This window comes from Parasteatoda tepidariorum, chromosome X2 (assembly GCF_043381705.1).
Source record: "Parasteatoda tepidariorum isolate YZ-2023 chromosome X2, CAS_Ptep_4.0, whole genome shotgun sequence".
Classification (NCBI taxonomy): domain Eukaryota; kingdom Metazoa; phylum Arthropoda; class Arachnida; order Araneae; family Theridiidae; genus Parasteatoda; species Parasteatoda tepidariorum.
Window position 1 is genome coordinate 1,882,714 of NC_092215.1, and position 27,691 is coordinate 1,910,404.

Below are 27,691 nucleotides of genomic sequence, written 5' to 3' on the forward strand. Positions count from 1 at the left end.
ATTAGTGATGGTTAGCTCTATAAATTTAAGTTAAATGAACGATCAGGATTTTCAGTGAGTCTTTAAATATTTATAGAAATAAAAACTATGTGATTGTTAATTTTCTTATTTTTATTAAGTTCTATGAACGATTATGATTTAAAATGTGTCCTTTAAGTATTTATGAAAATAAGAACTGTAACATTTAATTGTCGGTAATTTTGTAAGAAAAAATTGCGTTTGCGGCTTTTAAACATTTTTAAACTTCAGAGAGCGCATAAATTGGTCGCAAATCGGATAGAAAAAAAATTAAGAAAGAAAATGATTTTTTTTTATATATATATATATAATCTGGCTGAACAACCCCAAAAAAGGGCAAAAATAACGATAACATACATAAAAAAGATGATTTTCTGATGACAGTTAGAAAAAAATCTTATTCAAAATCGGAGATTCGAGAATTTATCAACTAATAAATTTTTTTCGCAAATATCCGAAGATACCTGCTTCAAACAGATTATTCTTTTTAAAATTAAGAAAATATGATAATGGATTTGTTTGTGTCGTAAATACTATTATCGATTTTTAAAATATATAATTCATTTTCAAAATACTCCATAATCAAAGGTAAATATAAAATTTTAGCATGAGCCACAGTAAATTTTAGAATGAATAAACAATTTTTTAAAAATTGCAGTTTAATTACAGCTTTCATTAAAAGTACCGAAAAAGGAAGTTTCTATAAGCAAATAGCTCTAATTATACTCAGAACTTAACGCAAGTTCATAAATATTTATTCGTTTGTTTTATTCTTCAACTTTTACTTTACGTTTAAAAATATTTTTTACCATATATCAATATAAAAGAATTAGAATGATAATGTCACACTTTTCAATCATTTCAATTTTTCTTTTTCTTTTCTCTCTTCATTCTTCTTTTCATTTAATTTTGTAATTTTGTGCAGCTAAATTATGATTATTCGTTGATATGAGAGATAACTTACGCGTCATCGTAATTTTGAGTTACATTCAGAAAATAAGAAGACTAGTGAGTCAAGCATCGCACTAAATTTGTTGTGAGGAAGAAATTTTGAGTTAGAATAACTCGCAATTCAGTAAAAGGAAATTTACAAATCCCTTCCATGGTTAACCTAACGGCAATCTCGTGATTTATTTTTCAAAGTTTACTTGACTATTGTAGTTATATACATAACTATAGTGAAAAATGAATATAAGATCTTATAACTTTAAAGGGAGAGTTTCCATGACTTTGTCATTTAGTTTCAATTGCAGGGGATAAACTATATTGTTATAAACAGTGATACAGTTTAGCAACATACGAATTTGAATAGATTGTCTTTAAAACTACATTTTTTTTAAAAGCTTTTTCGTACCATTAAAGTTCTAATTCAATTCTATTCAATTATCGAGGATAAACTATTTAGTTTTAAACTGTGATTTAATTTAATTTAATAGTTTAGCTCTCGACTTCAATGCAAGGTGTACAGTATATTTTCAACTAGGACACAGAGATAAGGTTGCATCGAATGTATTGAAATCACCGACAGGAGAGTGGAAAAACTAGAAATAACCATGTCTTTAAATCTCATGTTTACTGTAGCTATTTTCTTTCTCTCCTTTCCCCCCTATGATACAAAACGTAAGAACGTAATAAAATATATATATATATATATATATATATATACTCCNTTGCTTGACATCATCTTCTGAAAAAGTAACTCACACAGGATCATGATGGCTATATATATATATATATATCGCATGTAGGGCTGTAAACTTGCAACTTTGTGTCCGACTCAAAATGCGAAAAGAGAAATAAATCATTTCTATTACTACAAACTCTCTTTCATTGAAAATATTTTGAGGGAAACTGACCCGCAATTGTGGAAGGGAGAATGCGGAAACCTTCCACGGTTAGCACGATGAGGGATGAGACTATCTCATAAATCGTCAATCAATGAGGGGCCCGGATATAAACAGTCATCACTTATCACAAAAATGTAATGAATTCCAGTATCCAAATATGAAGTTGCTTAGAATTTGAATCACATCAAAGAAGAATTTGCGTTTTAAATTTAGATCGAATAACGAATAGATGCAGTTATTCATTTAAACCTTTTTCTACGTCAAAAGTGTTTTTGGTTCAACCAATATAAAAATTGGTATTATATTTTTAAAATAGCGCTTAATATATTTTTAATATATGTGCTCCTTCACCGTGTGAAAAAATAAATAAATAAAATGTTATTGATAGAAATTGATTAAAACTTTTAAGTACATGATAGCAAACTCTTATTAAATGTTTACCACTATTTTAATTTTAATATTTTGTTAAACCGTAAAAAAAATATATTGGTCACAAAAGCAGCGAAATATATATTAAAGGTAATGGTTTAAAAGAAGTCGTTGTTGCTAAAATCTGTTGTCGTTGGGTTAATCCTGATAGTTTTTGGAAAATGAATTATATTTTCTCTCAAATAAAATTTAAAATCTGACGAGGGGTTTCCTTTGAGAATAGCCTCAAATAAATTAAATATATGTATGCATTTCTCGAGTTTAGTTCTGAGTCTGACAAAGATTACCTCAAGAAAGCTTTCCAGAATTTATCTATGGATAAAAGTTAGTTTCAAGTATATATTTATAAATAGAAGGAACGAGAAGCTTTTAATTATGATAAACATAACAAGATGCAGTCAATTGCCTTAAAATGTGTGATCTTATTTTTCCTTCAAAACTTTGTTTACGCTGAAATGAAATATTATATTGAGATCTAATAGCTTGTAAAAATTAAAATTATTTTATATCATATTATAATGATTTTACATTTTTTTCTAAAAGTGGAATTTGTTTCATCTATCTAAGTCACAAAATATTTATTGAACTCTGCATTTTTACAGCGTAATAAAACATGTAGCAAGAAGCCAAAATTAAAATGAAAATTAATAATGCGATCTATTAATTTATTAACTTAATATTTTTTTGTTTTAATTTTTATACTGACTATCAAGCTTTATATTTTTAAATTAATTAAAAAAAAAATTTCTTACAGTGTACAAATATTGAATAAAACTTTATTCTAAAAAATGCTCCATTCAAAAAGAAAAAAAAGAAATATACGTAGTAAAGATGATTATCGTCAAAAAGCAATAAAAACAAACGGTGTAGAACCTTCTTTCGGAGCCAAAAAACCCAAATTAAATGATTAAACAAGTGTCTTTGGCAAGATCTCTTTTGTACTTAAACGAGCTCTTTTCCACCGTTTTATAGCGGCCATAAAAATGTCTAGTCAGGTCTCCCCTTTTAGTAGCAGCAATTTTATAGCCGAAGGCGAAAAGGGACTGAAAGAGTCTTGGACAAAATTATGGTCGTGCCGAAAGTTTTATAGGTCCAACGGAGCCGAGTTTTATGGCCGAATGGGAGGGGTAATACGTTCTCTGACAGCCTAGAATATTTACGGCTATACGAGAGACTTGAAAAGCATTGCCCGAAACAGCAGCGCTTTCAGACGGGGTGAGTCCGCCCGGCTCGTCGGACCGCATGTTCTACGGTTGTATCAAAATAACATCTGGATGACTTTTCTCGAGCACTTATTTTCCTCTAACTTCGAATTTAATCTAGTTTTCTCTGATTGGATCAATCCTATAGATTTCAGTCTTTTGAGATTGGAAATCTTTATGAATTTTTATGCTCAATGTTATATTTGTCGAAAAAAATGTATTGATTTTTATACGGTTTTGTTCGAAAATTCTCATTTTGTCGTAGTAAACAACCAGCGGTGAAATTTATTAGGCCTAGTATAGATGGCGGAAACGAATTTCTATGTAGAATCACCCAGAAATTTCAAATACACACAACAGAAATTGGATTACCATTAACTCATGGTAAAGTATACTTGTTTTAATATTCTTAATATTACTAGGGAATAATTTGTTCACACCAATTTCTTATCTAACAGCTCGATTATAACATTCTCAAATATATTAATAATTTTGAATTGTTTACATTTTGTTTAAAATGAAAATTATCGATATAGATTATATATATTGTTTAAAAATATTTTGTAGAATGTTGATGTTTTGGATTTTTTTTCTTATTGCTTTTTTAAAATAAATCTCTAATATTATTTAATAAGCTATATGTTTTAAGATAATTAACATTGTGCTATAAGTATTTGTGCCAGCGTTAGCTTTCATTTAATTAACTATAGTACAACTGCTTTTAAACTTTCTAAATAGAAAAATGCATAAATGAAATTTAAATTGCGTACTTTTTATGAAAAAAATTAAAACTCAAATTGATATTTAATTTGACGAAATTATATTTCAAGCATAAATTTCAAAATAAATGTAAGTTTATCATTGAAACAATGAACATTTTCTAAATAATACTTTTATAAATGTAATTAAAAAGACTAAAAACAGAAGTCATCTGAAAATTTAATATCAAAAAATGTTATTTTCTAGCTCCAGTATTCCTAATTTTAACATTTTACACAAAATATAAATTTTCATTTTTAGAGTTATTAAAATAATAAGCGATAGTAAATATCATGAGCACAATGTTAACACATCACAAAATATTTGGGAGAAAAAAAATTAAGACTAATTATATAGACTTGTCATTGAAAATGTGTAAATACTATTATTATTTCATCTAGAGTTTATTAATAGTATTTTCCCAACTAGATAAAAATTATTTTGTCTAACATTTATTTTCAAAACATAAATAACAATTTGTAAATTTGTACTACTACATACTTTAAGTCTTCACTCATTTAAAATATATTTTGAAAAATCTTTTAATAAATAAATTAGTAAATCAGCAATTAAAGTGCAGGATGTGACTAAAAAAATATAGTGTAAATTTGTTCAAATAAAATCAAGTACCAGATTAATAACCAAATGTGCTTTATGATAGGTTTCCATATGTATAGATATATATATGTGTATATCTAATCTTTGAGCTTTAACAAAATAAATTGTTGCTATTAAATAATTGATTTCGGTATGATTTGTAATTCCTTATTTGGGTCATTCCACAGTAAAAAAATCTAGAAGCTATTTTATTTACAACTGAATATATATTTTTAAATGCATAAAATATCTAAATCATTATTATATATTGTTATTTATTATTATATAATGAGATAACTTGTGCTGGACCAACTTTAGCGTTTTTACAGAGATAAATTGAAATTAGTATTGATATCAAAATTTTTATAAAGAAAAATAATTAATAGAAAAACATATTAACTAATTAAAAATAGAAATTTGCTTTGAATTACTCATATAAAAATAAGTGAAAATCAGTTTTTTCTAACAGTAATAATGCCAAAATAAATATTAAAAAAATTGTGTAATTTATAAGCATTTAAACTTAAATATAATTCAATTCTTCAACTTTTAATTTCTTTTCAGTATAAGTGATATTTCGTAAAATTGTGTAAATAGGAAGTACTTGCGCAATTTTTAGGAAATAAAGTTAGTCAAAATATTCAAAAATATATTTCTAAAAACACAATATTTTATTTATTAATTTTTTTATAAATATTATTTTTATTATTTCTTTGAACTAATCTTCATACCTATTTTCCACAGCAATTAAGAAGATAATTTAAAAAAATTTCTCATAATAGTGAAAATTTAAATAAAAAAAATATATAGAAAAAAAATTAAGATGATCGTATATATTCCTTTAAATGTGTGTTTATCAGTTTAACTGGATATAATAAAATTTTGGTGGAAGAAATTGTTTTTGATTGCTTTAAGTATGAGCATGTAATAATAAATAGATATTATTGAACTTACTTTGCCCGACATGAACTTTTCTCATCCAGGGATAAATCTGTGGAGGATTGCCTTGAAAAGCAGCATTGCCTTTTTGAGATGTTGTAGAACTTTGAGGTGATGGTGACTGCTGAGGACTGGATTCCTGTGGTGATGAATCAGGACTTAGGTGACGGCTAGTCGAGGATTTTGAAGTGGGTGGAGTGGGTGAATCTCCCTGTTCAGGACTTTCTGGGGGTTGAGAACTGCTGCTTGTGGTCGAAAGATCTTGTGGTGATGCCGCATGAACAGTCGGTGGTTCGGCATACTTGCAACTGGGTACCGGCGTCGCCGATGGTGTGGGGGTCCTCGAACTCTGACTACTAAGGGAATGACCAAGTCTCTGTTGTTGAGAACAACTACTAAAATGATGCGGGTCCCCATTCTGATTTTGCAAATGTTGGGAATAAGGGGCCCCATACGTCTGAGGCTGGACCGGGGAAGATGGCCCGTTATAACAGTTTCCGTACGCCTGAACCGGCGGCGTGTAATAGTCCTGAGCCGTCGGGTCCTGCCTGGCTTGACTATAGCACGACGTCAGCGAGTTTACGAACTGATACGAACTCATAAGTTCCGTTTGATTTGTGGAGCAGGCTATAATTTTTCCCCGAAGAACAACCTCGCAATTTTGATGAATTATGGCTCTTACTGCTCACTGGGAAACCTCCGGCACACTTTTAATAGCACATTATTCCAAATATGGTACAGCCCTATCGACCACGTGATACCGCTCCGCCAATAGGGGACAGAGTGAACGTGAAGTACATGATCGAGCCGGCTCACAACTCTGAGTGCCGATTTGCGGCTAAAAGTGTGAATTATCTCGCAATAATTGTTTATACCAAAACCTTCATTAAAGAAGAGAGAAAGTTTTAGGATTAAAGTTCGTCTAAGTTCTACGATCTTCTTACTCTCAGGTGAGTATGTCTAAACTCTAGGAGCGCTTCCTTTAGAATGCTCTCTCCCAAGTGCTCATAGCGTTAAGGTTACTACTTACAGCGCCTCCCATCTACAACTTCGTGTTATTCAGCTGCTTAGAAATCAAGCTGACAGGGCAACTAGTAACCCTAGCGGCCGCGCTCCGTCATTTACCAAACTTTTTATTTTATTTATTTTATTCTTTGCCGATTCAAATTGAAAACTTTACTTCTTTTGAATACTGAATTTCTAAACAATCTAGAAACGGCGCATGCGTGTCTTAAATCGAAAAATAGTTAACTTTTTTTTTCCTTTTCTGAGGATTTTGTTTTCGGTTTCAGCGGCAATCACTCAGTAGTATTTCGGATCAAAATAAACAATACTTTCTCATATTTCAAATTTTTTTAGTAAACATGAATTTTTTTAGTAAACATTTATAAATTTTTGCACAAAGGAAATTTTTTTTAATATATTTTTAGAAACTTTTCGTTTAAAGTTGTTAAAAAATAGTTCGAGATAATGAATAGCGTTAGATCGTTATCTTAAAAATGAAGATAATAAATTAAACTTCAACTCAGGAGATCGAAAAGATAGATTTTTTTTTTTATTTACCTTTTTCTTCGAAAAAGATTTTTCCGAGATATGCTACCGATTAATAAAAGCAATGTGCTTATCAGTTCAGGAAAATAATACCGCAGTTTTTCAAATAAATAATTCGCTGCAGCTCTACGTACCGAGGGGTGTTCTACTGAGGATATTCGTTCGAAGTTCTAACAGAGGAGGTCTCAGAAAAGAGATGAGGTTGTTCTGCGAGTGCTTCTCGCGCTATGAACAACGAATGTCGGTGCAACTTTTTCCACTCAAGCCTGCTCCTTCCTCCTATAGCTCATTTTCTTGAAGATCGATCAGCTCTCTCTAGGCGAATGAAACGTTCTGTACTTGCCCAAGCTCTGCAATCACATTATAATTTCACTCCCCCGCTCACCCACCTTCGACCCTGCAATTAATATCTGTCATTCTCTTTCTCCAACTGTTCTTTCTCTTCTTTTTCTTTCTATTTTCTTTCTTTTTGTCATCCTTTATTCCAAACGTCGCGCATGTTTTTTTTTCTCCATTTCTATTCATCCGTGTAGTTCTGATGTTGATATCTAAAAAGAAAGAAAAAAAATAGTTTGAACTCATTAAATATGTCTCTCTAATTATATGGATTTCCGAAAATTTTGTTATGTTATTTTGTGATAGTTAACGCTGTCAAGTTATTTTTATTAACGATTTTATTAAAATATAGCGAAAATTATCAGAATATGTAAGAAATCTGTAGAAGAAAATCCCACAAGGAAAAAATAATTTTTTAAAGTATACATATAGTGTACACTAAGAAAAAAGATATGGTCAAAACTACCAGAATATGGTAAAATATGGCGCTTTGATAACAATTTTTGTGAAATTAACCCTTAAATATAGTATTATATAATGTGATAAAATTCGGTAAATGTGACAAAAATTGGTCATTTTATCATGATATCATAGAGCATGCTATAAAAGCTATTTATGCGGTTCAGTTTACCTTTAAAATTTGTATCTTTTACTAAATGTTTGTTAAAAAAAACTTCAATTTTGAAAACCAGAATTTCAGGTAAATCGTTACCATATGAAAGGAAAAGTTACCAAATCTCTATAAATACCATATATTGTAGTTTTATTGTCAGAATTTAGGTATTTTTCACCGGAAATGTCATTACCATGCAGTACGACAATTTTAACAGAATTTGTTTCTCCTCGCAGCAAAAAGATGCAAAGCGCATACATTTTATTTACATGTATGCTTGTATATTTGTTTACAATGTATAAAACTTTTTTCAATAATTACATTCTTTTATATATTTTTGAAACATAGTGAATTTAAACAACTACTTTTTTCTTATTATTTTGAATTCAAACTTATATATTATTTATGCAATGCGTAAACATACAAGCAGGAATTTTTTTAAATATTTATTTATTAACCTTTTCTAAAAACAAAAATGGAGTATTAAAAACAGTTGAAGGTTTTGTCAATATATAAAACTGAAGTTTACCTCCATTTTTTCTTACAAACATAAAGAAGTTTACATAAATGTTTAAATTTTTTTGTTATCAAACATTAGTTAAAAATGAACAAATGAATTGAGACAGAAAATGCATTAATGTGTATGTCGTGTCGTATGAATGTGTCGTTCAATGTTTTCTCTGAGATAAATTAATTATATAAAAAAAGAGAACATCTTAAAATTTTCTTAATGTTTACATACAATAAGCAATCTTTTCCTAAAATATATCTATTAACCCAATTTTATGATACAATTTCCATGCCAAGTTTTTTACACGTATGCAAGAACTGTCTCACTGTAAATAATGCTTTGAATGTTATGCAATAACATATGTGTCCAATTAGTAAATAATGAATTTCCTTTTGTTTTGTTTCTTATAATATCTTATAAAGCATTGACTGTTTTAGCCATTAATTGAATGTCTCATAATTTTAAAAAGCATAGTGAAAAAACTGAACTTAGTTAGTAGTTAATTGTGCTTAGTAAATTTTATTTACTGTTTATATACTATCAAGTAATCCTTTCCTAAATATATATTCATTAATTTTCATATACAACTTTATCATACAATTTTCGTGTCAAATTTATTTGCACATATGTAAGAACTGTCTCGCATGTAAGTAATGATTCCAGTTTTATGCAATAATATATGTATTCAATTAGTAAATAAATAATTTTTCTGTTTTTTTTAAAAAGCATCAACTATTTAAGGCATTAATTGAATGCCTCTTAAGTTTAAAAAGCATAGAGAAAAACCAATACTTAGTAGACATTTATTTTTTCATAATTCCTTATTCATTGAATTGAATTGAATGTAAGGTTTAAGGGCGCAAAATCTATATTCATTACATTAGGATTTCAATTAGATTTATTAATTTTTTTATATATATTTCCTTAAGTTTAATTAAATTTGAAAAAAATATTTAAAAAAATCTTCTCATTTCAATACTTTAAGTAGCCTGTTCAACTAAAAGTATCAAATAACAATAATTTTAAAATAATTTGTTAATTGAAAATATTTACGTAATTTGATGAAATTTATACGAATAGGACTTTTCGGAAGTATCTAAACACGGTTTAACAAGAGGTCCCAAGCAAGAGAGGCAATATTTGTTAATATTTTAATAGGAATATAATATATTTTTCTACGAAAAATTGAAAAATGTCATTAAATGTCATCCCCCGAACAAGAAGTATGCTTGCCATTTCTCAGTTCCACTCTTGGTTTAGTGTAAAAAATGGATACTTAAATATCAAAACCGTTTCCTGATCTATGCTCCGAGCAAAAATTTCGTAAAAGTGTCGATATAAATATCGAGGAAGCGAGTTTCGTCAAAATTAAACAAATTTTATGTTATTCTATTTTTTTTCCAAAAAAATGTATAAATAAATAAATAAAATAACTCACGTTTTGATATTAAGATCAAAACGCTTCTAATAATCGCGTAAACGTGGGTACCAGATAGGTGATGTAATACAAAGACAGATAGAGCAGAGAGATAAATTGCACCCATGCCCCTAGTGGGATTTGAACCCGGAGCCTCCCTGGTACGAGAATTCGTCCCGTTATTTTCGATTATCTATTCTTTATTCTAGTTTCGCCATTCACGCTAAGAATCTCTCCAACAATGCATTTCTATAAGAGTTTCGATTTGAGAAAACTGTTTCATCATATGTTTGAGATTATATTGTTTGTGTTTCGTCACAAATCACGTGATTTCATGACGAAATGGCTCTCAAAATTAATGAAAAACTGCGCAAGGATTGCTGAATTATCAAAAATGAGTGTTTTATTTCTGAGACTGCAGTAGAAAATTTTGCTTATTATTATTAGTTTCAACAAATAAGTTCTTTTATTCTTATTTTTAATGCAACCGACATAATGATAGCCATCATATAAAAAGTAATAGTAAAGGGCTTCTTAAAATTTTCTTAGTAATGATCTTTTTTTTTAAATGGGAGAAATTTATTCTACCCCACATCTAGATTAATTTTCTATGTAAAAAAAAATTTAAAAAAAAGAAAGAAAGATATCTGCAATATAGTAAATGCTTTAAAAGGCAGTCTTATTTCGACCCAATTTAGGGCCACGATAAAGAAATATATGAATGCATATCTTAAATTAATACATAAAGCACATATAAATATTATTCATATTTTTTTCTGGTTCTGAACTAATAATAGCATTCATATAAATAGTAATAGTAAAGGGCTTCTTGAAATTTTCTTATTAAGAAGGTAGCGAATAAAGCACAAGTCATGCTTATCGCAGCCCTAAAATGGGCTGGCACCCTTATTTCGAGAAGACTTGTATTAATCTATGCAATATTTCCTTTGATGAAGGATATTAAAATTTTCGTCTTAGTGAAAACAGAAATAAGAAAACATAAAAGGTATTATTAAATGAAGTGAACCAAATATATAAAAATACCTATTTATGACATGAAATAGAAAGAAAAAAAAATAGTCACGTGTTTATAACTGTGAATATATGTGTGAACCTTTACTTATAATTTAATCGCTAAAAAAATAACTCTAAAATTAAACTCAGTGGCGCGACAGCCCATGAGGGCCAAGGCCTACTGTGCCCATCTCTGTTTTCTTGACCTTGGGCTCTGGGGTGCAGGAGCAGATGTTCCGGTCAGGTGGTCAGTCGAACGCGGAACCCCCAGTGTTTAGTTCCCAAGCATGCTTGGTACTCATTTATCAACCTACAGAAGGGATGAAAGGCTGAGTCAGCCTTGCCCGGCCCGAGGATCGAACCAGAGACCTGTGGCACGACATCGCGAAGAGCTACTGCTCAGTCACCGGGCGTAAATAAACTTTATTTGTTTGCAATTATTTCTTATATGTCTCTGTGCAAGAAATTCAAATTTATCTTTTTGTGTTAAAAATGAAATGAAACAACTTCTTATTTTTGTCCTTTAAAATTATTTACGGAATTTTATATTATGTATATTTCAAAAACATTTTAATATAAAAAAATTTTACATCAGAATAGTACTATAAAATACTATAAAATATATTAACGGGAAAATGTTAAAAGTCGCAATTTGGAAATAAAAATAAATATGTAAATGAAATAATGAAAAAAAAAAATTGAAGTAGCATGAATATCTGTTTTGAGAAATAGGAGAATAGGAATAAAAATAATAGTCCGAGTTTCGGAGATAAAAGTGGACTGCGATAATTTTAAAATCAATGCCCTACATATTTAAAATATTGTAAGACCTGTGTTTATTTTAAGGCGAAGTTTTAATTTTCTAATTTAATAAATTTATTTTTCTTTTAAGATAAATAGACATAGATAATGGTCAAGACAAATAGTCCAGAAAATACTAGTTTTTTCTTTCTTTTCCATTCGCTATCATAGAGCGAAAATGTGGTACATAGTAAAAAAGAAATAAAAAAACTTATAAATAGAAGTCTTTCCAAACTTTTTTAATCAACTTTTTTAATCGAATTTCCTTTAGTTTTAAAAACAAAATATGAAATTTTTTTCAAGTGTTTTGTTAACTATTTTACATAATTTTCTTCCTTGACAATGAGCAATATATGTGTCGATAAAAGTTGTACTTCAATTTGCTAAAGTGTCTAGAATTTACATGCATAAAATTAAAAAAAAACAAACAAAATAGTAAATTTTTCCACTGAAATGCAGGAAAATATGACATTTTTAGTTATTTTCCAACCCTTAAAATGGTTTTAATATGTTATAGCACTTAAAAAGTAAAGCATTTTGTTTTTAACTCATTCATGTTTTTCACTCATCTTTTTTTTTCTTCAATCTTTTTTATTTCAAAAACTTTAATACTTACGATTTTTATTTTTCAATCCTATGTACGCATTTTTTGCTAGGGGCAAAAATTAAAATTTTTTCTCTGCAGAGTATGATGGAATTTAAACTGGTCAGCATACGAAATTATGTGTAATCTTTCTCGCATCTGCATGAAAAATTCATAGATCATTTTCTCAGTCTCCAATTTTTTTTCCTATAAGCTCAGTTAATTTAACTGTTTATTTTCAAAAATAGATAACTTGGAAGGGGGGAGCTATTGAATTTCCAGTAAGCAAAACTACTTTTCCAAGTAGTTTTGTTGAAAGTAAAATCAATGAGAAACCACCATTGCGGTTTCCTTCTGGTTTAACAAAATAAGAAAAAAATGGGAGAAAAAGATTAATCTAATTCTTTTTCAAGTATATCTCATTTTAGTTTGAAAACCAATTCCAGGGAAGTTCAAGGACAGGACCATGCTCTTAGGGTTTCGAGGGAAAGTGGGCGTGGTTCGAAAACCTATTCGGAAACCCCAAATGTCTCCCAACTCCTAATTCAAGCACCCCTTCTTAAAAAGTTAAAAAAAAAGTAAGATATAAAGATTAAGAAACGGTACGTTCGCCACTCTTACAACAGTAGTTAACGTTTGCTTAGTTTTATTAAAGAAATTAGCCTTTTCTTAAGAAAAAAACCTGCTCACACTATTCGAAATTTTAGAAAGGAATAGAAAAACGTTATCATACTAATTGAACTTGGTTACATCACACCTTGCCATGGTTTAACTTTGATTAAAATATGGTTTAGTTTAACGCCATATTAAGTTCGCAGTAGCCTAAGGGGTCCAAATATCCAACCTCGTTTAAGATTCATTTTCATAACAGTCTTTGATAGTGTAATATTTTCCCCTTGATTAACACCTATTTTTCTTTAATAATTAAAACTAAAAAAATTTAATTTCCAGTAAAAATCTATAAAAAAAAGTAGAGTTCAGTTTAATTCTTTACTTTGAAAGCAACAAATATGCTATTAATATATTTTTTTTTTATCAAAGTTAAATATGAAACTGAACGGTAAAACTGAGTTTGTAAAGTATAAATTCATATAACCCTTATCATACTACCGTCATTTCCAGTAAAGGTGTATTATACTTTGAGATTGCAGTCCGTTCGCCTGAACAAAAGGCTTCTAATTAACACTTATACTGAATTAACACTGATTATATTTTAGAAATTACATATGTGCTACAAAATTAACATTGACATATTTTAGAACCTATATATGTTCTACAGAATTAACTCTGATATATTTTCGAACCTAAATATGTATTAGAGAAGTAACTCTAACGTATTTTTGACGACTTTTATTTCCATTTTCATATTTTTTGAAGCCAGTGAAGATTAGTATTGCAAGATAGGTATTACAAAATTAACTCTGATAATTTATAGAATCTAAATATGTATTGCAGAATTATCACTGACATCTTTCAGAACCGAAATATGCGTTACAGAGTTAGCATTAGTGTATTAGAACCTAAATATGGATTACAAAATAAAAACTGAGGTATTTTGGAAGTCAAATCGTACCTGTGAGAAGCAAAGTCAAGCCAGCACACGTGCACGTCCAAAGCGCATCCTATTGAAAAGAAAATTATAGGGTAGTAAACGAGTACTTTGAAATCCCATTTTCTATGTCAACAATTGTTCTGGAAAGTGAGAAAGGGTTGTTGCTGGCAACATTGTGATTTCATATCTCTACCTACTGAGCTATTGTATTCATTTCCTTGCTGAGTATTCCTGTTTAGAATTTCATAAAACTATCTTTCCCTGTTGGCGCCTGTTCAGTTGTGTCTTTTGAGTCTAATGTCACTAGACTTTTTGAAATCAGCATATACAAAAGAAATAGTTAGTTGTTAACTTCTTGAAAAGGTTTTCATTTTGTATTTAGTTTTGGTTAAAATATGTATAACATTTTTGACATCTGAAAATTTATGATTCATTGACTACTTGGAAAGTAACTAAAAATTACTAAAAGTATTGTTACATATTGTAAAGTTAAAGTTTGAGCGGGCTTTGGATAGGTGAAAGTATTTTGTTACCATTCCAAGAATTCTTTCAAAATGCTAGACTAACTATCTTCTTTAATAAGTGAAAAGCCCCTTAGCCTTGAAATTATTGTTTTATTGTAAAATTTTGAATTTTCTCAGTAACCTTAAGTACCTTTTTGGGATGCTCTTGATTTTAAACGAAAAAATTAATAAATAAAAATAGCTAAATATTTTTTGGCGTAAATAAATAAAATAGTTTGTGATAATTCTAAGGCATAATTCTGGAAGAAAATTTTATATAAACTCGGTATTTTAAATGTAATAGAAATAATGAGAGCAAAGTGGAAAAATAGGAAAAAGTCGAAAATGACAAAAATAACACAAATTTTTTAATCTAAAGTCACCTGCTTCTATTACATGTAGAAAGTTGCATTAAATGCGTAAATTCGTGGATGAGGAAACTGAATATGTGAAACTTAATGTTATTTTCTCAAGACAAATTAAAAGATATTTGCAAGAAGGACACAGAGTGCTGGTACTTTTTATCGCAAACCCCATTTCTATCGGGACATGTTACGGAACAAAAAATCTAATATACCGTAATTTTTTCACTAATAATTACAGTAATATCACTATAATTAAATAACTATGACTGTAAAAATGACCGTATAATCTTTTACGATAAAAATAGATTTCATGGATGACACTACCAAAGTGCCGGTACTGTAAACCGTAATATGATTCAAAATTTTTTACAGTATAGATTGGAGTCCCGTTGCTGCTATTATCCTATTTTCATTGGCGTAACTAAAAAAATTGCGTAGAGTGGTCCATAACCCAAATTACGTTTATAACGATTATTTTTTAAATAGTTTTTTGAAACAGTAATTGGTGAAAATAATTATTTTAGGAATACCAATAGAAATTATAGGATAGAAGTAGCCTACTCTGTTCCCTACTTAATTACATCAATGTGTCTTTAGTGTTTGCCATCTGAATGATTTGTACCTTACCAGTTCATGTGCCAAATATTCCATGTGATTGCATTTAAAATAATAAGTGCGAATAATTTTAAACTGTTTAAATATTTTTGGTTTATTTTTTCAAACATTAAAAAAGTTGGACATATATTTCAAGCTATCATTATTACTTAAATTTCTTATTTAAATCTTTCTTTTTTCTTTTATCAAATGTTACTGATGGATTTCTTTTTTCATTATACAAAGAAGCTGCATTGTTATTTTATGTTCAGCTGTTTTTAAAACAGTAAAGTTATTATAAAATCTGTTATTAATCAGCGTGGTTATGAAGGTTAAGACTTTATAAGCAATGGGCTATGCAATTATTGCGTTGCTGTTGTTGTTTCTAATGCTACTTCACAAACCTGCTTAGTGAAATCAAGCGAATTTAAGGCAAAGGATGCGTTTTTCAGTGGCTTAATATATGACCAAGAATATGTCTTCGGCATCACACACGTCACATCCCGTTTTAAAGGGCGGACTCATTCATGCATCCATTCATTCATCCACAAATCGTAATTTTGACCTGATCCAGAGTACGATCAATCTCCAATTCAATACTTCTAGAGGTATTCATTTATTATGGGAACTTTGAGGTCTTTGTGACCCGACAGATTTAACATGCACCAGTCACCATTTACTACACTGTAAGTCTTCTGCTGGTGGGTATCGAACTCACGACCCCTTGGACTTGAACTACCAACCAGGCTGTCCGGTCTTAATTAATTACGAAAGGACCAGAAGTGGAAAGGGGGTTAATAAGATGCTTATTTTTGATGAAAAGGGTAAAAAGGGTATGAGCATTGCCTTAAGCAAGACCCTTAAATCCCTCTTATTTTAATTTTTTTTTGATCCAAAGAAAATTTATATGAATTTATAAGCAAAATTACACCTGGAAAATTTCAATTTGAAATATAATTTAGGAAAGAAGAAGAAGAGACTTATAAGGAGTTATAAGGAGACTTATAAGGAGAAGAAGTTACTTATAAGGAGTTTCAAGGTTCTCTAAAACGAATTTCCTTTAGTGCTAAGTTACATTTTTTACTTTAATTTAATCCTACAATTCTGAAAACTGGATTACCTTAGTAAATGTTAAAATTAAAGCAAAAAAAAGTCACTATTTTCTTACGTAAGCATTGGAAGATAGTTTGCGATTTGCTTATTTTTGCGGGACTGGGTGAGTCCAAAATTGGCAAAGACGCGTTTACATAATATTTCAATGGTCAGCATCGGCAATGTGACTAGCATTGCGTACCGAGCCAGGTAAGGTGATATCCGATGATGGGTGGACCTCAATCAGGGTCAGAATCCCAGTTCTGAACAATGAGTACTCAATATCTTAATCAATGCTCCATTGTGACTCATATTAAGGAAGTATGCTATATTTATTATATTAGGAATTATTATTTATCATATTAGGAATTATGCATATTTTTGTAGCATTATAATGAATGAATAATGCTATAAAAATATGCTATATTAACTCAGAGATTATTTATATAAAAGGAAGTTTTCCTGAAAAAAATTAGTACATTATGAAAAAAATCGGTTCTATTAAACTGAATCATTTTTCTGTTCAAATTGAATCATAATATTGTGCAGTTAAGTGTAACAAGTATGATAGTGCAATGAATCTGTTATGGTTTAACATATTTTTAACAGTTTAACTGTCCTAATACTTGGGAAAGTCGCGGCTGGATGAATGTTAAATTGAACAATTTTTCTGTTCAAATTGAACCATTATCTTCTGTAGTTAATAGCACGGTAGTGCAGTAAATCTATTATGGTTTATTTACCAGTTTTATTTCAGACAGTTTTTGTATTTAAATCATTCCATTTCATTTAGCAAATGCCAGTAACTGTTCCAGTACTAGGGAAAGTTGCGACTGAAAAAATGTTAAATTGAAACATTTTTCTGTTCAAATTGAACCTTTATCTTGTGTAATTAAATATAACAGTGCAGTAAATCTTTTATGGTTTAACACACTTCTAACAGTTTAATTCAGACCATTTTTCTATTTAAATTTAAGCTATTTCATTTTGCTTCAAAAAAGCCAGTTACTGTCCCAGTAATTGGAAAAGTTTCCAATTTATCTCCTTCATGCAGATCAGTGCTATTCCATCTATTTGACGCCCACGTAATGAATTATGTATTAAATACATTTCCTTTCTAATTTATTTTTAATTGTTTTTAAATATTTTCTTTTAAAATCAATGACGTGAATATCAAAAAAACGCGACTTTCTGATCAAATTGAACCATAGTATTATGTAGTTAAGTATAACAAGTACGATAGTGAGTTAATCAATAATGATTTAGCACACTTCTAACAGTTTAATTCATACAGTCTTTGTTTTTCAAATTTAAATCATTCCATTCCGTTTTACAAAAGCTAGTAGCTGTCCCAGTCCTTGGGAAAGTTTCCAATTTATCTCCTTCATAGCGATCAGTGATATTCCGTCCATTTGACGCCCACATAATGAATTATGTATTAAATACATCTTCCTTTCCCATTTTTTAAAATTCTTTTTAAAAATTTTCTTTTAAAATCAACGACGTGAATATCAAAAGAAGAACGCTACTAGATATTTCATTTGTAATTTACTTTCGTGACAGAAATGGTTGTTTTCGGTTTTCCAGCTTATATTCTACTCTGTTTCAGTATTTATTGCCAATTTATTCACATTGACAAAAGTTATTGAGATTTAAGAGACTAAAATATTGTTTAATGTAAAAAAATTTTAAAATAAATCATCCAAGTGTTTGCATTTATTTATATTTTCATTATTATTTTTTAATTTTGTAAGTGTTATACTTATATTTTTATTACTAAATTATTAACATCAGAAAATTTTTTATTTATTTATTTAAAGCTATAATCTGGATTTTAGTTTACTTATTTATTAATTTGGTTTAGCACTTTAAGTATTATTGTCTTTTCACATTATAATTTTTTTTTCTTGTTCTAGACTTAAAGCTGACTGTGCACTCTCAGAAAAATGTTTCAATGTTAACCAGAATATCTGTGCCTTAGACCATAATACGGTGCAAATTTGCTGCAATCTCAATAAGGTATTAAACCAAACCATATTCCTATTTAAGATGATCAATAGTATCATGTAGTAGCAATTTTAATGTAATGGTAAGTTTAAGAAGTATGAAAAAAATTTCAACTCAGCATCACATTAAGTAAAGCATTCTCTTCATTTATCAGGGAACATAGCTTATGATTTCGAGACCAACGAAATTATGGTAGCAATGTGGTCAGCATTGTCTTGAATAGGGACTTTCACAATTTCAGACCAGTGCCTTATCCACTGTGACATCGTGGTTTAGCATCACTTTAAGTTAAAATAAGTTCTCATGATTCACCAGATTTAAACATACTTTGAAAGTGCTTCTGTTGTTCAAAGGAACATTATGTCGTTTATATAAAAAGAAAAATTTAATTTTTTTACCATTTGAATCCTTTAATTAATGCCTTTTTATATCCTGCATTTATAATTATTGGTTTTTTTCTTCTAAAACAGTGGAACTTTATATTTTTTTACCCATTTTAAGCTCAATATGAAATTTGCCAAATTTCATAGTGAGCGAAATTTGGCTCTAAATTAAACCATATTATTCATACCAGATTATTGTTCAACCGTATATTATCGCTCAACTTGATTCTAAGGTTTGGCTTGAATGGAATTATGGTTCCATTTAACACCTTCTTAAGATTGCAGTAAATTTGAACGATATATATGGATCAATATACTAATATTATGGTTTCTTGTAGAATTTATTATTTTTGGGAGTGTATGTTTCTCGCGAAAGATGTAAATAAGCGATTGCCTTTTAGAGCCTTTTTTAGAAGCATTTATAGTTTAATATTTGCTTTAAAAGGAATTTTTGTTATATTTTACCAAAGAGATACGAGCGTTGAAGGAAGGAGCATTAATTCATTTTATTAATTGAGCCAAGTAAACTGAGATTCAGTACACTGGAAATTAATCAACCACGATTCAGAGATAAAAATCCCTTTTTTAATTTGTAATGTTTCATTTTGTAATGCTTGGATTTCGTTAAAATAAGACTATATTGTCAAGCATCAGTATAATTATTCTAACTGCATTATAAAAATTACCCCTTGTTAAGTTTTATACTTCCCTTTATATTTATAATAACAATCCATAAATTCATTTTTGTAGAGTTTTTATTCCAAAGCAATCCACCTGAGAATTAATTAGATAATTATCAAACGATCTGAAAGCCTGGACTTAACTGGTCCGAGAAGATTTTAACGCATTTGTTCCAACCATAGTAAGCTGTAAAAAAACGTATTAATTTACATTGTTTTTTCAAATTTTCCTTTTATTGAATTAAACCCCCTGTGATTCAATAGCTATTGCTTAACCTATTGCGATTCATAAAGGAAAGACTAACCTAACTGAAATGCCCTTACAAAATAGCAATGCTTCATTTTCCCCGTAATGATACTAAGTTTTTGTTCAAATTAGACTATACCAAACATCATTATAGACCAGTTTTTCCCAAAGTGCGGTACGCGTACCTCCAGAGGTACGGGAACAGTTTAGTGGGGGTACACGTTCTTATGCCAAATATCTTGCAACAAACGAAAATTTCAAAAAATTTTATTTAAAAACATGAAAATTAACGATTACGTATTTTTCTATGAGCTATTTTCTGCGGAGTTAACAGTTAATAATTAGTGGTGTCAACAGCTAGTTGTGATTTTTAACTTTTGTGCAATTTATTTATAGTAAAAAATGCATTCATTTCTTTATTAGGGGGTACACAGCGTTACGAAAATTTAGAAAGGGTACACAAAAGTCATAAGTTTGGTAAACACTGTTATAGACCTTCCGACAAAATGAGAAAATCGCCCCTAGTTGAACTTGGTACTCCTATATTTAAATTAAAAAACCACAAATCCATCTTCACGTGGAATTTTTATTTCAAAGAATCCACCAGAGGATTAACTATATTGCCCCACTGAGCTATTACCTCAAAGCTCTAGATAATCACCAAACGATCTAAAAGCCTGGATTTTACTGGTCCGATAAGATTCGAACGCAATTGTTCCAACCACAGTGAGCTATAAGAAGAGCGTATTAATTCATTTTATTAATTGAGCCAAGCACCCTGCGATTCAAGGCACTGGAAATTAATCAACCGCGATTCAGAGATGAAAGCAGTAAATCTTTCTCAGAGCATTTCTCCGTTCTTTTGTTATTTACGGGGGGGGGGATGTATAAGGTAGAGGGTGAAGTAGGTCCCCCTTAATGAAAAGAAAGCCTTCCTTTATCCAGGGAAACGTTTGTAGAAAAGTGTGGGGGGATTTAGAAACTCTGCCAGTACAATTAACGTGAAGCTTTTGCCTTAATGATCACACCACCATGAGGGTTGACGATAAGTGTGGGTGTGCTACTTTTCTTTACCAAATCAAGACAAGACACACAGATGGTTGAGAAGGAAAATCAAAAGATGCTATTGAAAAAGAAAGGAAGAAGAATTTAAACAAATAAACGAGAAGGAATCGTGTTTTAGTACATGATGTTGTACTTTTAATACATTTGATTTGCTCATAGTCATCTTATCTGCTTCTAATTTAATTAGCAAAAATAATTAATGCTTCACTTATAGGCTGTTATCATTTCGCTTCAAGGGGACACAGGTACAACTAGTTTTCATACTTAGCTTTAATTCAACATATTTGTTTAATATGTGAAACAAATACAGTAATCGGAGGGGAAAAGAAAATCAGAAAAAAATCAGCATGAATTGCATAAAAATAAAGTTAGAATTTTTTTTTTTAGTTAAATCTTTATTATTTAAGTAAGAATAAAATAATCTTTCTGCTATATATTTTAAATGCTATAGATGAATATTACGGGAAATTGCTATTAAGATGTATTTAATATATAAAATAAGTCTCTACATTGTAAAAAATTCCAGAGCGAATGACGGTATAAACTATCTGCACTTGTGTGCATCATCTATAAAATCCATTTTACGTCAAAAACCATTTTTACCATGAAATGTTATACCGTATTTTTTTTTTAAGTAATAATTATTTAAATAGAGTGATTCAGTGATTTCACTGTAATTATTACTGAAAAAATTACGGTTTATCAGATTTTTTGTTTCGTAACATGTTATGGTAAAAATGAATTTAACTATAAAAAGTATCGGCACTTTGAGCGCCGGTACTTTTCAGCGCAATTTGATTCGAAATTTTTTGCAATGTATTTTAGATAGAAAAACGATGAAAAAAAAAACACCCTAAATCACATTAAATGAGTTTGAATTTCTTTTTAACTATTTCTGATGATTTAAGTTATTATAAATGAATCATACTGCAATGCATTTTGTATGTACAGGTATGTTGTACATCGCTGGGAATTGTTGATAAGATATTTCAAGCTAAATATTATTCACCATTTACTTTAAAATGCATTATTATAATTCCTTAAACTGTTAAAATATTAAATGGAAAAGTTTGACTTCATTTATTTGAAATTCATTTTGATTTGGAGCCAAAAATTCTAATAACGTATTCTAAAGGGGTATTCAGCAAAATTCCGTTGAGATTTAATTAGTAGAATTGTATATATACCATTTAGATAAATAGTTTTATACTAAGTTTAATGTCCTCACTTGTTAAATGAAATTCTAAGTGAATAAACTTATTAATAAATAAATATTTATAAGTTTCATTGTGGTACTAATTTAAATTAATGATAAAGTTTAAGAATAGGTATCAGATGGAAAACAAAACCAGCTTCAGATCGATGGGTACCAGCCTGTTTGGAAAGTAACGGTGGCCTGAGCGTAGTGCTGACCACAATGCCTCAATCATGCCGTTGGTCACAAAATTGTGGGGGCTTAACCACCAGGACCCCCTGGCTCACTACAGGCTGATGCGGGAAATCTTTTCTAAGAAATCAAAAAGAATTTAATGTAGTTTTCTGAAAAAGCATTATCGAAATATTATAAATTTATTTAAATATAATAATAAGGCAATAAACTTTTGTAACAAGGGATTCAACAATTTCTTCTTCTTATTTATTTATTTATTTATTTATTTATTGCAACACCAATGTTTTCTTTAGCAGTATTTGAAAACAATTTTTGCCAATTCAATTTCAATTTACCACTCTACATTATTTGGAGGAAAAAATATGGAAAAAAGTTGTATAATAATTAATGCTATTGATTTGATAGCCAACTTTTGTGAAGGATGACCACAAGAAGTAGAATTACTTCTTTATTTTGTTACAGCACTGTAAAAAATTCCGAATTAAATTGCGGTATAAAGTACCGACAGTTGGGTGTATCATTCGTAGAATCCTTTTTTACCGTGAAATATTATTCCGTAATTTTTATAGTAATATTTATTTAATCTGGGTGATTCAAAGATTATTACTAAATTCAATTAATACTGGAAAAATTACGGTTTATCAGACTTTTTGTTCCAAATTATGCTTTGGTAAAAAGTACAGGCACCCGAACTGCCGGTATTTTTTACAATAATATGATTCCGAATTTTTTACTGTTTACTTTATGAGAGTTTCTAAATATTTACCTCATTTAGTGAAAATTTAGTAAAAAAATTTCACACCAGTAACATTCAAGGAACATTTGATTTTTTTTCCTCACGATGTATTAAAAATTGAGTTAAAACTCATAAATCGAACTTTTCATCACTCATTAGAAGAAAATTATTTTAACTTTTAAGAAAGAGATTAGAAATGCTTCTAAGATTTCCAAAATTATTTTGTAAGTAGGCTAATATTTTAATATTCGTAAAAATTTCTCCAAATTTTTTTAGCGCGTCTTGGAAATAAACAATAATATATAGTTTCAATAACATCCGGGTATTTTAAAGAAATTCTGAGAATTGTGAAAACCATCATCGTAATTATACACGAGTGAGGCACGTTTCGGGAATTCTCGTATCTTTAAGAAATAGTATAAAAATATAAATAAGACTTTTTGTAATTGTCAATAATATTTCTCTATATTATTATTTCTCTGAGAACATTTTATAAAGGAAATGAGATTTGAGACAACCCTCATCGAAATCATGTTTGTGTAAATGTGAGTAAAAAAAAATTAATTTTGCTAAGAAAGTATACTAAGATGGCGCCTGTGGGTGGTCTTTCTCCCTCTCTTCCCCAGAGCAATATGCGACAGTTAAGTAATTTAATACTTTCCCCGGAAGTGGTGGAGACGGCCTGCATCATTCACAACTGAGAAAAGAAGAAGCATGACACATGCAACAAGTCCCATAGGGCTGCCAAAGCTCCGGTAGTAAATCTTCTCACAAAACAATACCTTGATTAGAAAATGGGGAAATCTACTGCCCTTATTGTTCAGGGCCCTTTATTTTAGGCATTTATGCAATGGGATACTATGCAAATTGAATTTTTACTCTGCACTTGATAATTTGGGGTAGGAGAGAGTGCTTTCACTACCTTTTAATCACTTCTTTCTTTGGATATACGTATATATATATANTTGCCTCAAGGCTGTGCCTTAATAGAAAACAAAATTCGAGGCATGGTTGTGATGAGGCATAAAATGAATGTTTCGCGGATAAAAATAAAGAAAACGTTTTTGTGTTCAAGTTAATGATCCATTAAATTGTTAAAAGCTAAAAGGCAGCTTAAAAATTGCAAAATAATGTTTAATGTTGGTAATGTCTATATTGCATGATACGAATATGAGCTTTGTCAAATGTACCAAATATGAGAGAAGGAATTTTTCTTGTTCATTCAGTAAAATAAAATGAAAAATTATTCTTAAAAAAATTTTTAAGTTTTAGTCTATTGTCTTTGTTTGTGTTTCAATTTAGCTAATTTTAAAATAGTTATATTTTTTAAATTTGTTATAAAGTAGGCGAGCTCCAGAAAGCTAACATCCTAGATGATGAAAGAAGAGATCGCAAGTTCTTGTCCCAAATTCAATTCCTCAAAATCGAAAAGTCTTCAAAAGCTTGACGCAGATGGGACACTGGTGTCCCTTTTATATATATCTTATCTGACTCTCTAATTATAAGCAAAAATGTATTTTTGTATTTTTTAATTATAAGAAGCAGTCGAACAGTTACTAAAAATAGCTTGTTAGATTATCGGAATTATATTTGTACTGAAATTTAAAAAACGTTGTCGTAAATTTATTTTCCTTCATATTCAGAAATTTATCAATTATTGACTTTGTACATTAAAGAAATTTCAATGATTAATAACTATTTCCTTTAGATCTAAATAACTACAAAAAGAAAAATTTTTTAAAAGTATTGTTTGGAGGATTTTACATTTAACGTAGAAAAAGACATTGCTGTTTCATGCTGCATTTCATAACCATAAATTATTAAAATGCTAAAAGTAAAATTTTTCGTTTTTTTTTCTTACCTAAATTATTACAAAATAAAGAAAAAAATGAAAAATATATTTAATAAAAATTCTGCGTCAAAGGGTTAAGATATTAATCTACATGGTTATAAAGTGCAAACACATGGTGTATGATTAATTTGCAATAAAATATGATTTTTAAAATATGCAATAAAAAATTGTTTACTATAAAATTAAGGAGAGAGGAAGGGTTAAAAAATTTGGGTAAAAAAATTTATGAGCTTTGAAAAAGAATTATATGCTTTCAACAGTTTCTGTCTGAAGAATACTATTTAATTACATAATTTATATAGTTGAAAAAATTTTTGAGTCCAAAATAATGACATTTTTTTTCCACAAAATCAGGCAAAAGCTTAGAGTACTATTAAATAATTAAATGGCAATAATAGCTGATTGGTATATAATCACTAAAGAAGAATGTAGTTTATTTGAAAATGAATTCTTACCTAAAGAATTACGATCTGCCAAAATGTACAAAACAAATTGTAAGCGAGGCATAAATATGTAACATTTTCCGAATTACGAGCTGTTTTATTACAATTCTTATTTCATTTTTATGAGTCAGACGTAATTTTTATATCATTTTTTCGATTTTTAGAATTTTGTTTTGCTATTTGAAACAAGCTTAATTTATGATATTTTTAATTATTATAGCATTTTATGTCAAACCAGTTTTATATAAATCCGGTGTGAAATTACCCATTTAGGTAATAAAGAAACTTTTTAGTATTGTCCTTCCTGTTGCTTCTATTTAAAGTCATGCTAGAATAACTTCTTTATATTCTCTATATTTCTTACGGATTTTAACATTTCAAAAATTCCTCTATCTATTTTTTTTACATTGAATTATTAATGAAACAAAAGTTACAGAAAAGCCTAATAATTTAAATTAGTTTATCTTTACAAATAAGCTTATTTTAAAATATTTAAATCACATGGAATTTTGTCATAAAATAATTTTTCAATTTCTTTTATTAAAATTAAATTAATATTAGAAAATATTTTAGTATAGTATTACATAGTTTAGTATAATTGAAATATAATTCATTGTTTTCGAAAATTTCGGTAGAATATTTAATGATTAATTAATGAAATTAAATTAATGGACTTCAAAATTAATATCATAGGATATCATAGAACTTCAAAACTAATTATGAATTGTAATCAATTATAAATTTTATAATAATTATTTATAAAATAATAAGTAATGATAAAAATAATAATTAAGAAATAATAATTATAATAATAATTATAATAATTAATTACAGACTTTACCCAAGAGTAATTAAATTATTCATTCCTCTCTGATACTCATTTTCAATTACTTCAATTTTCAATTAAATTTTCGAATTTGTAGTTCTTATTAAAATGTTTTCAGTGTTTATCGAAAAATAATTAAATTACATAGTAAAAACGTAAATAACTTGTACCGAATAATTATAATAGTAACGAAATACATATCAAGCATAAATGTGAATACCAATTTTCTTGCACTTGGAAATTTATTATCGCAAGATGACAGAGTAAAGCGTTTGGATTTGTATATCAAAACAAATTTTTAAAGAAATATATAATTGTTAATAGATAAAAAATACATAAACATTTGAAAAACAATGCTACTAGTTTTTTAATGGAGAAGTGTACGATATCCTTTAACCAGGAATAGAAAAATTAATTTAAACAAATTTAGGAAAAGATTTTTATGATTGGCCGGATTTGAGTTGACATTTTATTGATGGAAAAACTATTATTGGGGAGGGTGACGCTTGAACACTTTCATTGGCAGATTCATTTCATTCATAAAATATTAAGAAGCAAATCAGCAAATGTTTGGGTAAAAGCTTTTTTTTTCCTTATTTTTATTGTTCAATTGAAATTGAAAAATTATTTTGATTTTATATAAGTATATTATCCTTATTAAAACTTCTGAGTTATTATAATTATTTTTGAAACTCTCAAATAAGGAAAATAATTAAATTGCAAGAGAATATTTAGATTTTAATTACTCATTTGATTCGGTTACTTTTGAAAAAGGTAAACAAGTCTGTAATTATTTACTTTTTTGTTTAATTATATTTCTTTTATAATGAAGTGTAATCTTTTATGAAAATGTAACATTTAACAAAAAAATAAAATTTTCTTTTTAAATTTCTTACCCTCAAGAAATTATTACCATTATTCATTACCCTCAAAAACAAGATGTCTTGAGTTTTGAAAATATGATAATAGCGTAGCCGTGAAAGAAGTTTATAGCTACCTAAATTTTGATTCTTTTAGATTTTGTCTTTTTGTTTCGAGTCGAAAATAAACCAGTGATTATCATTCGAAGGAAAGTTATATGTTATTATTATAGTGATTTTTTCATAATTACTTATAGAATTTTATTACACATTGTTCTAGAGAATAGCGAAATATTTTTAAAATAGAAGATTATTTGTATATTTGTCAAACCATTTGAGTCAAATTCTTTTCCTTTTTTTTTGTAAAACAAACATATTTCATTATTCAAAAATTGCTGAAAAATTAAATTAAAAAGTTTAAACTATATTTAAACGAAATAATCAATAAAACGATATATATATATATATATATATATATA

At 28.6% G+C, this 27,691-nt stretch overlaps 1 protein-coding gene and 1 long non-coding RNA gene across 2 annotated transcripts in view; one reads left to right on the plus strand and one right to left on the minus strand.

Moving 5' to 3' along the window:
- LOC107447507 (Sex combs reduced) overlaps positions 1-7,890 on the minus strand; it is a 60,441-nt gene extending 52,551 nt beyond the window's left edge. Inside the window, exon 1 of the mRNA XM_021148680.3 lies at positions 5,807-7,890. Within this exon, the coding sequence (XP_021004339.1) occupies positions 5,807-6,392 (586 nt within the window). The 5' untranslated portion in view covers positions 6,393-7,890. The remainder of the gene's footprint in view (positions 1-5,806) is intronic.
- The window catches only part of LOC107447508 (uncharacterized), a 32,241-nt gene continuing 6,945 nt past the window's right edge, over positions 2,396-27,691 (plus strand). Inside the window, exons 1-2 of the long non-coding RNA XR_001584541.3 lie at positions 2,396-3,880; positions 18,640-18,742. This is a non-coding gene — a long non-coding RNA (uncharacterized lncRNA). The remainder of the gene's footprint in view (positions 3,881-18,639; positions 18,743-27,691) is intronic.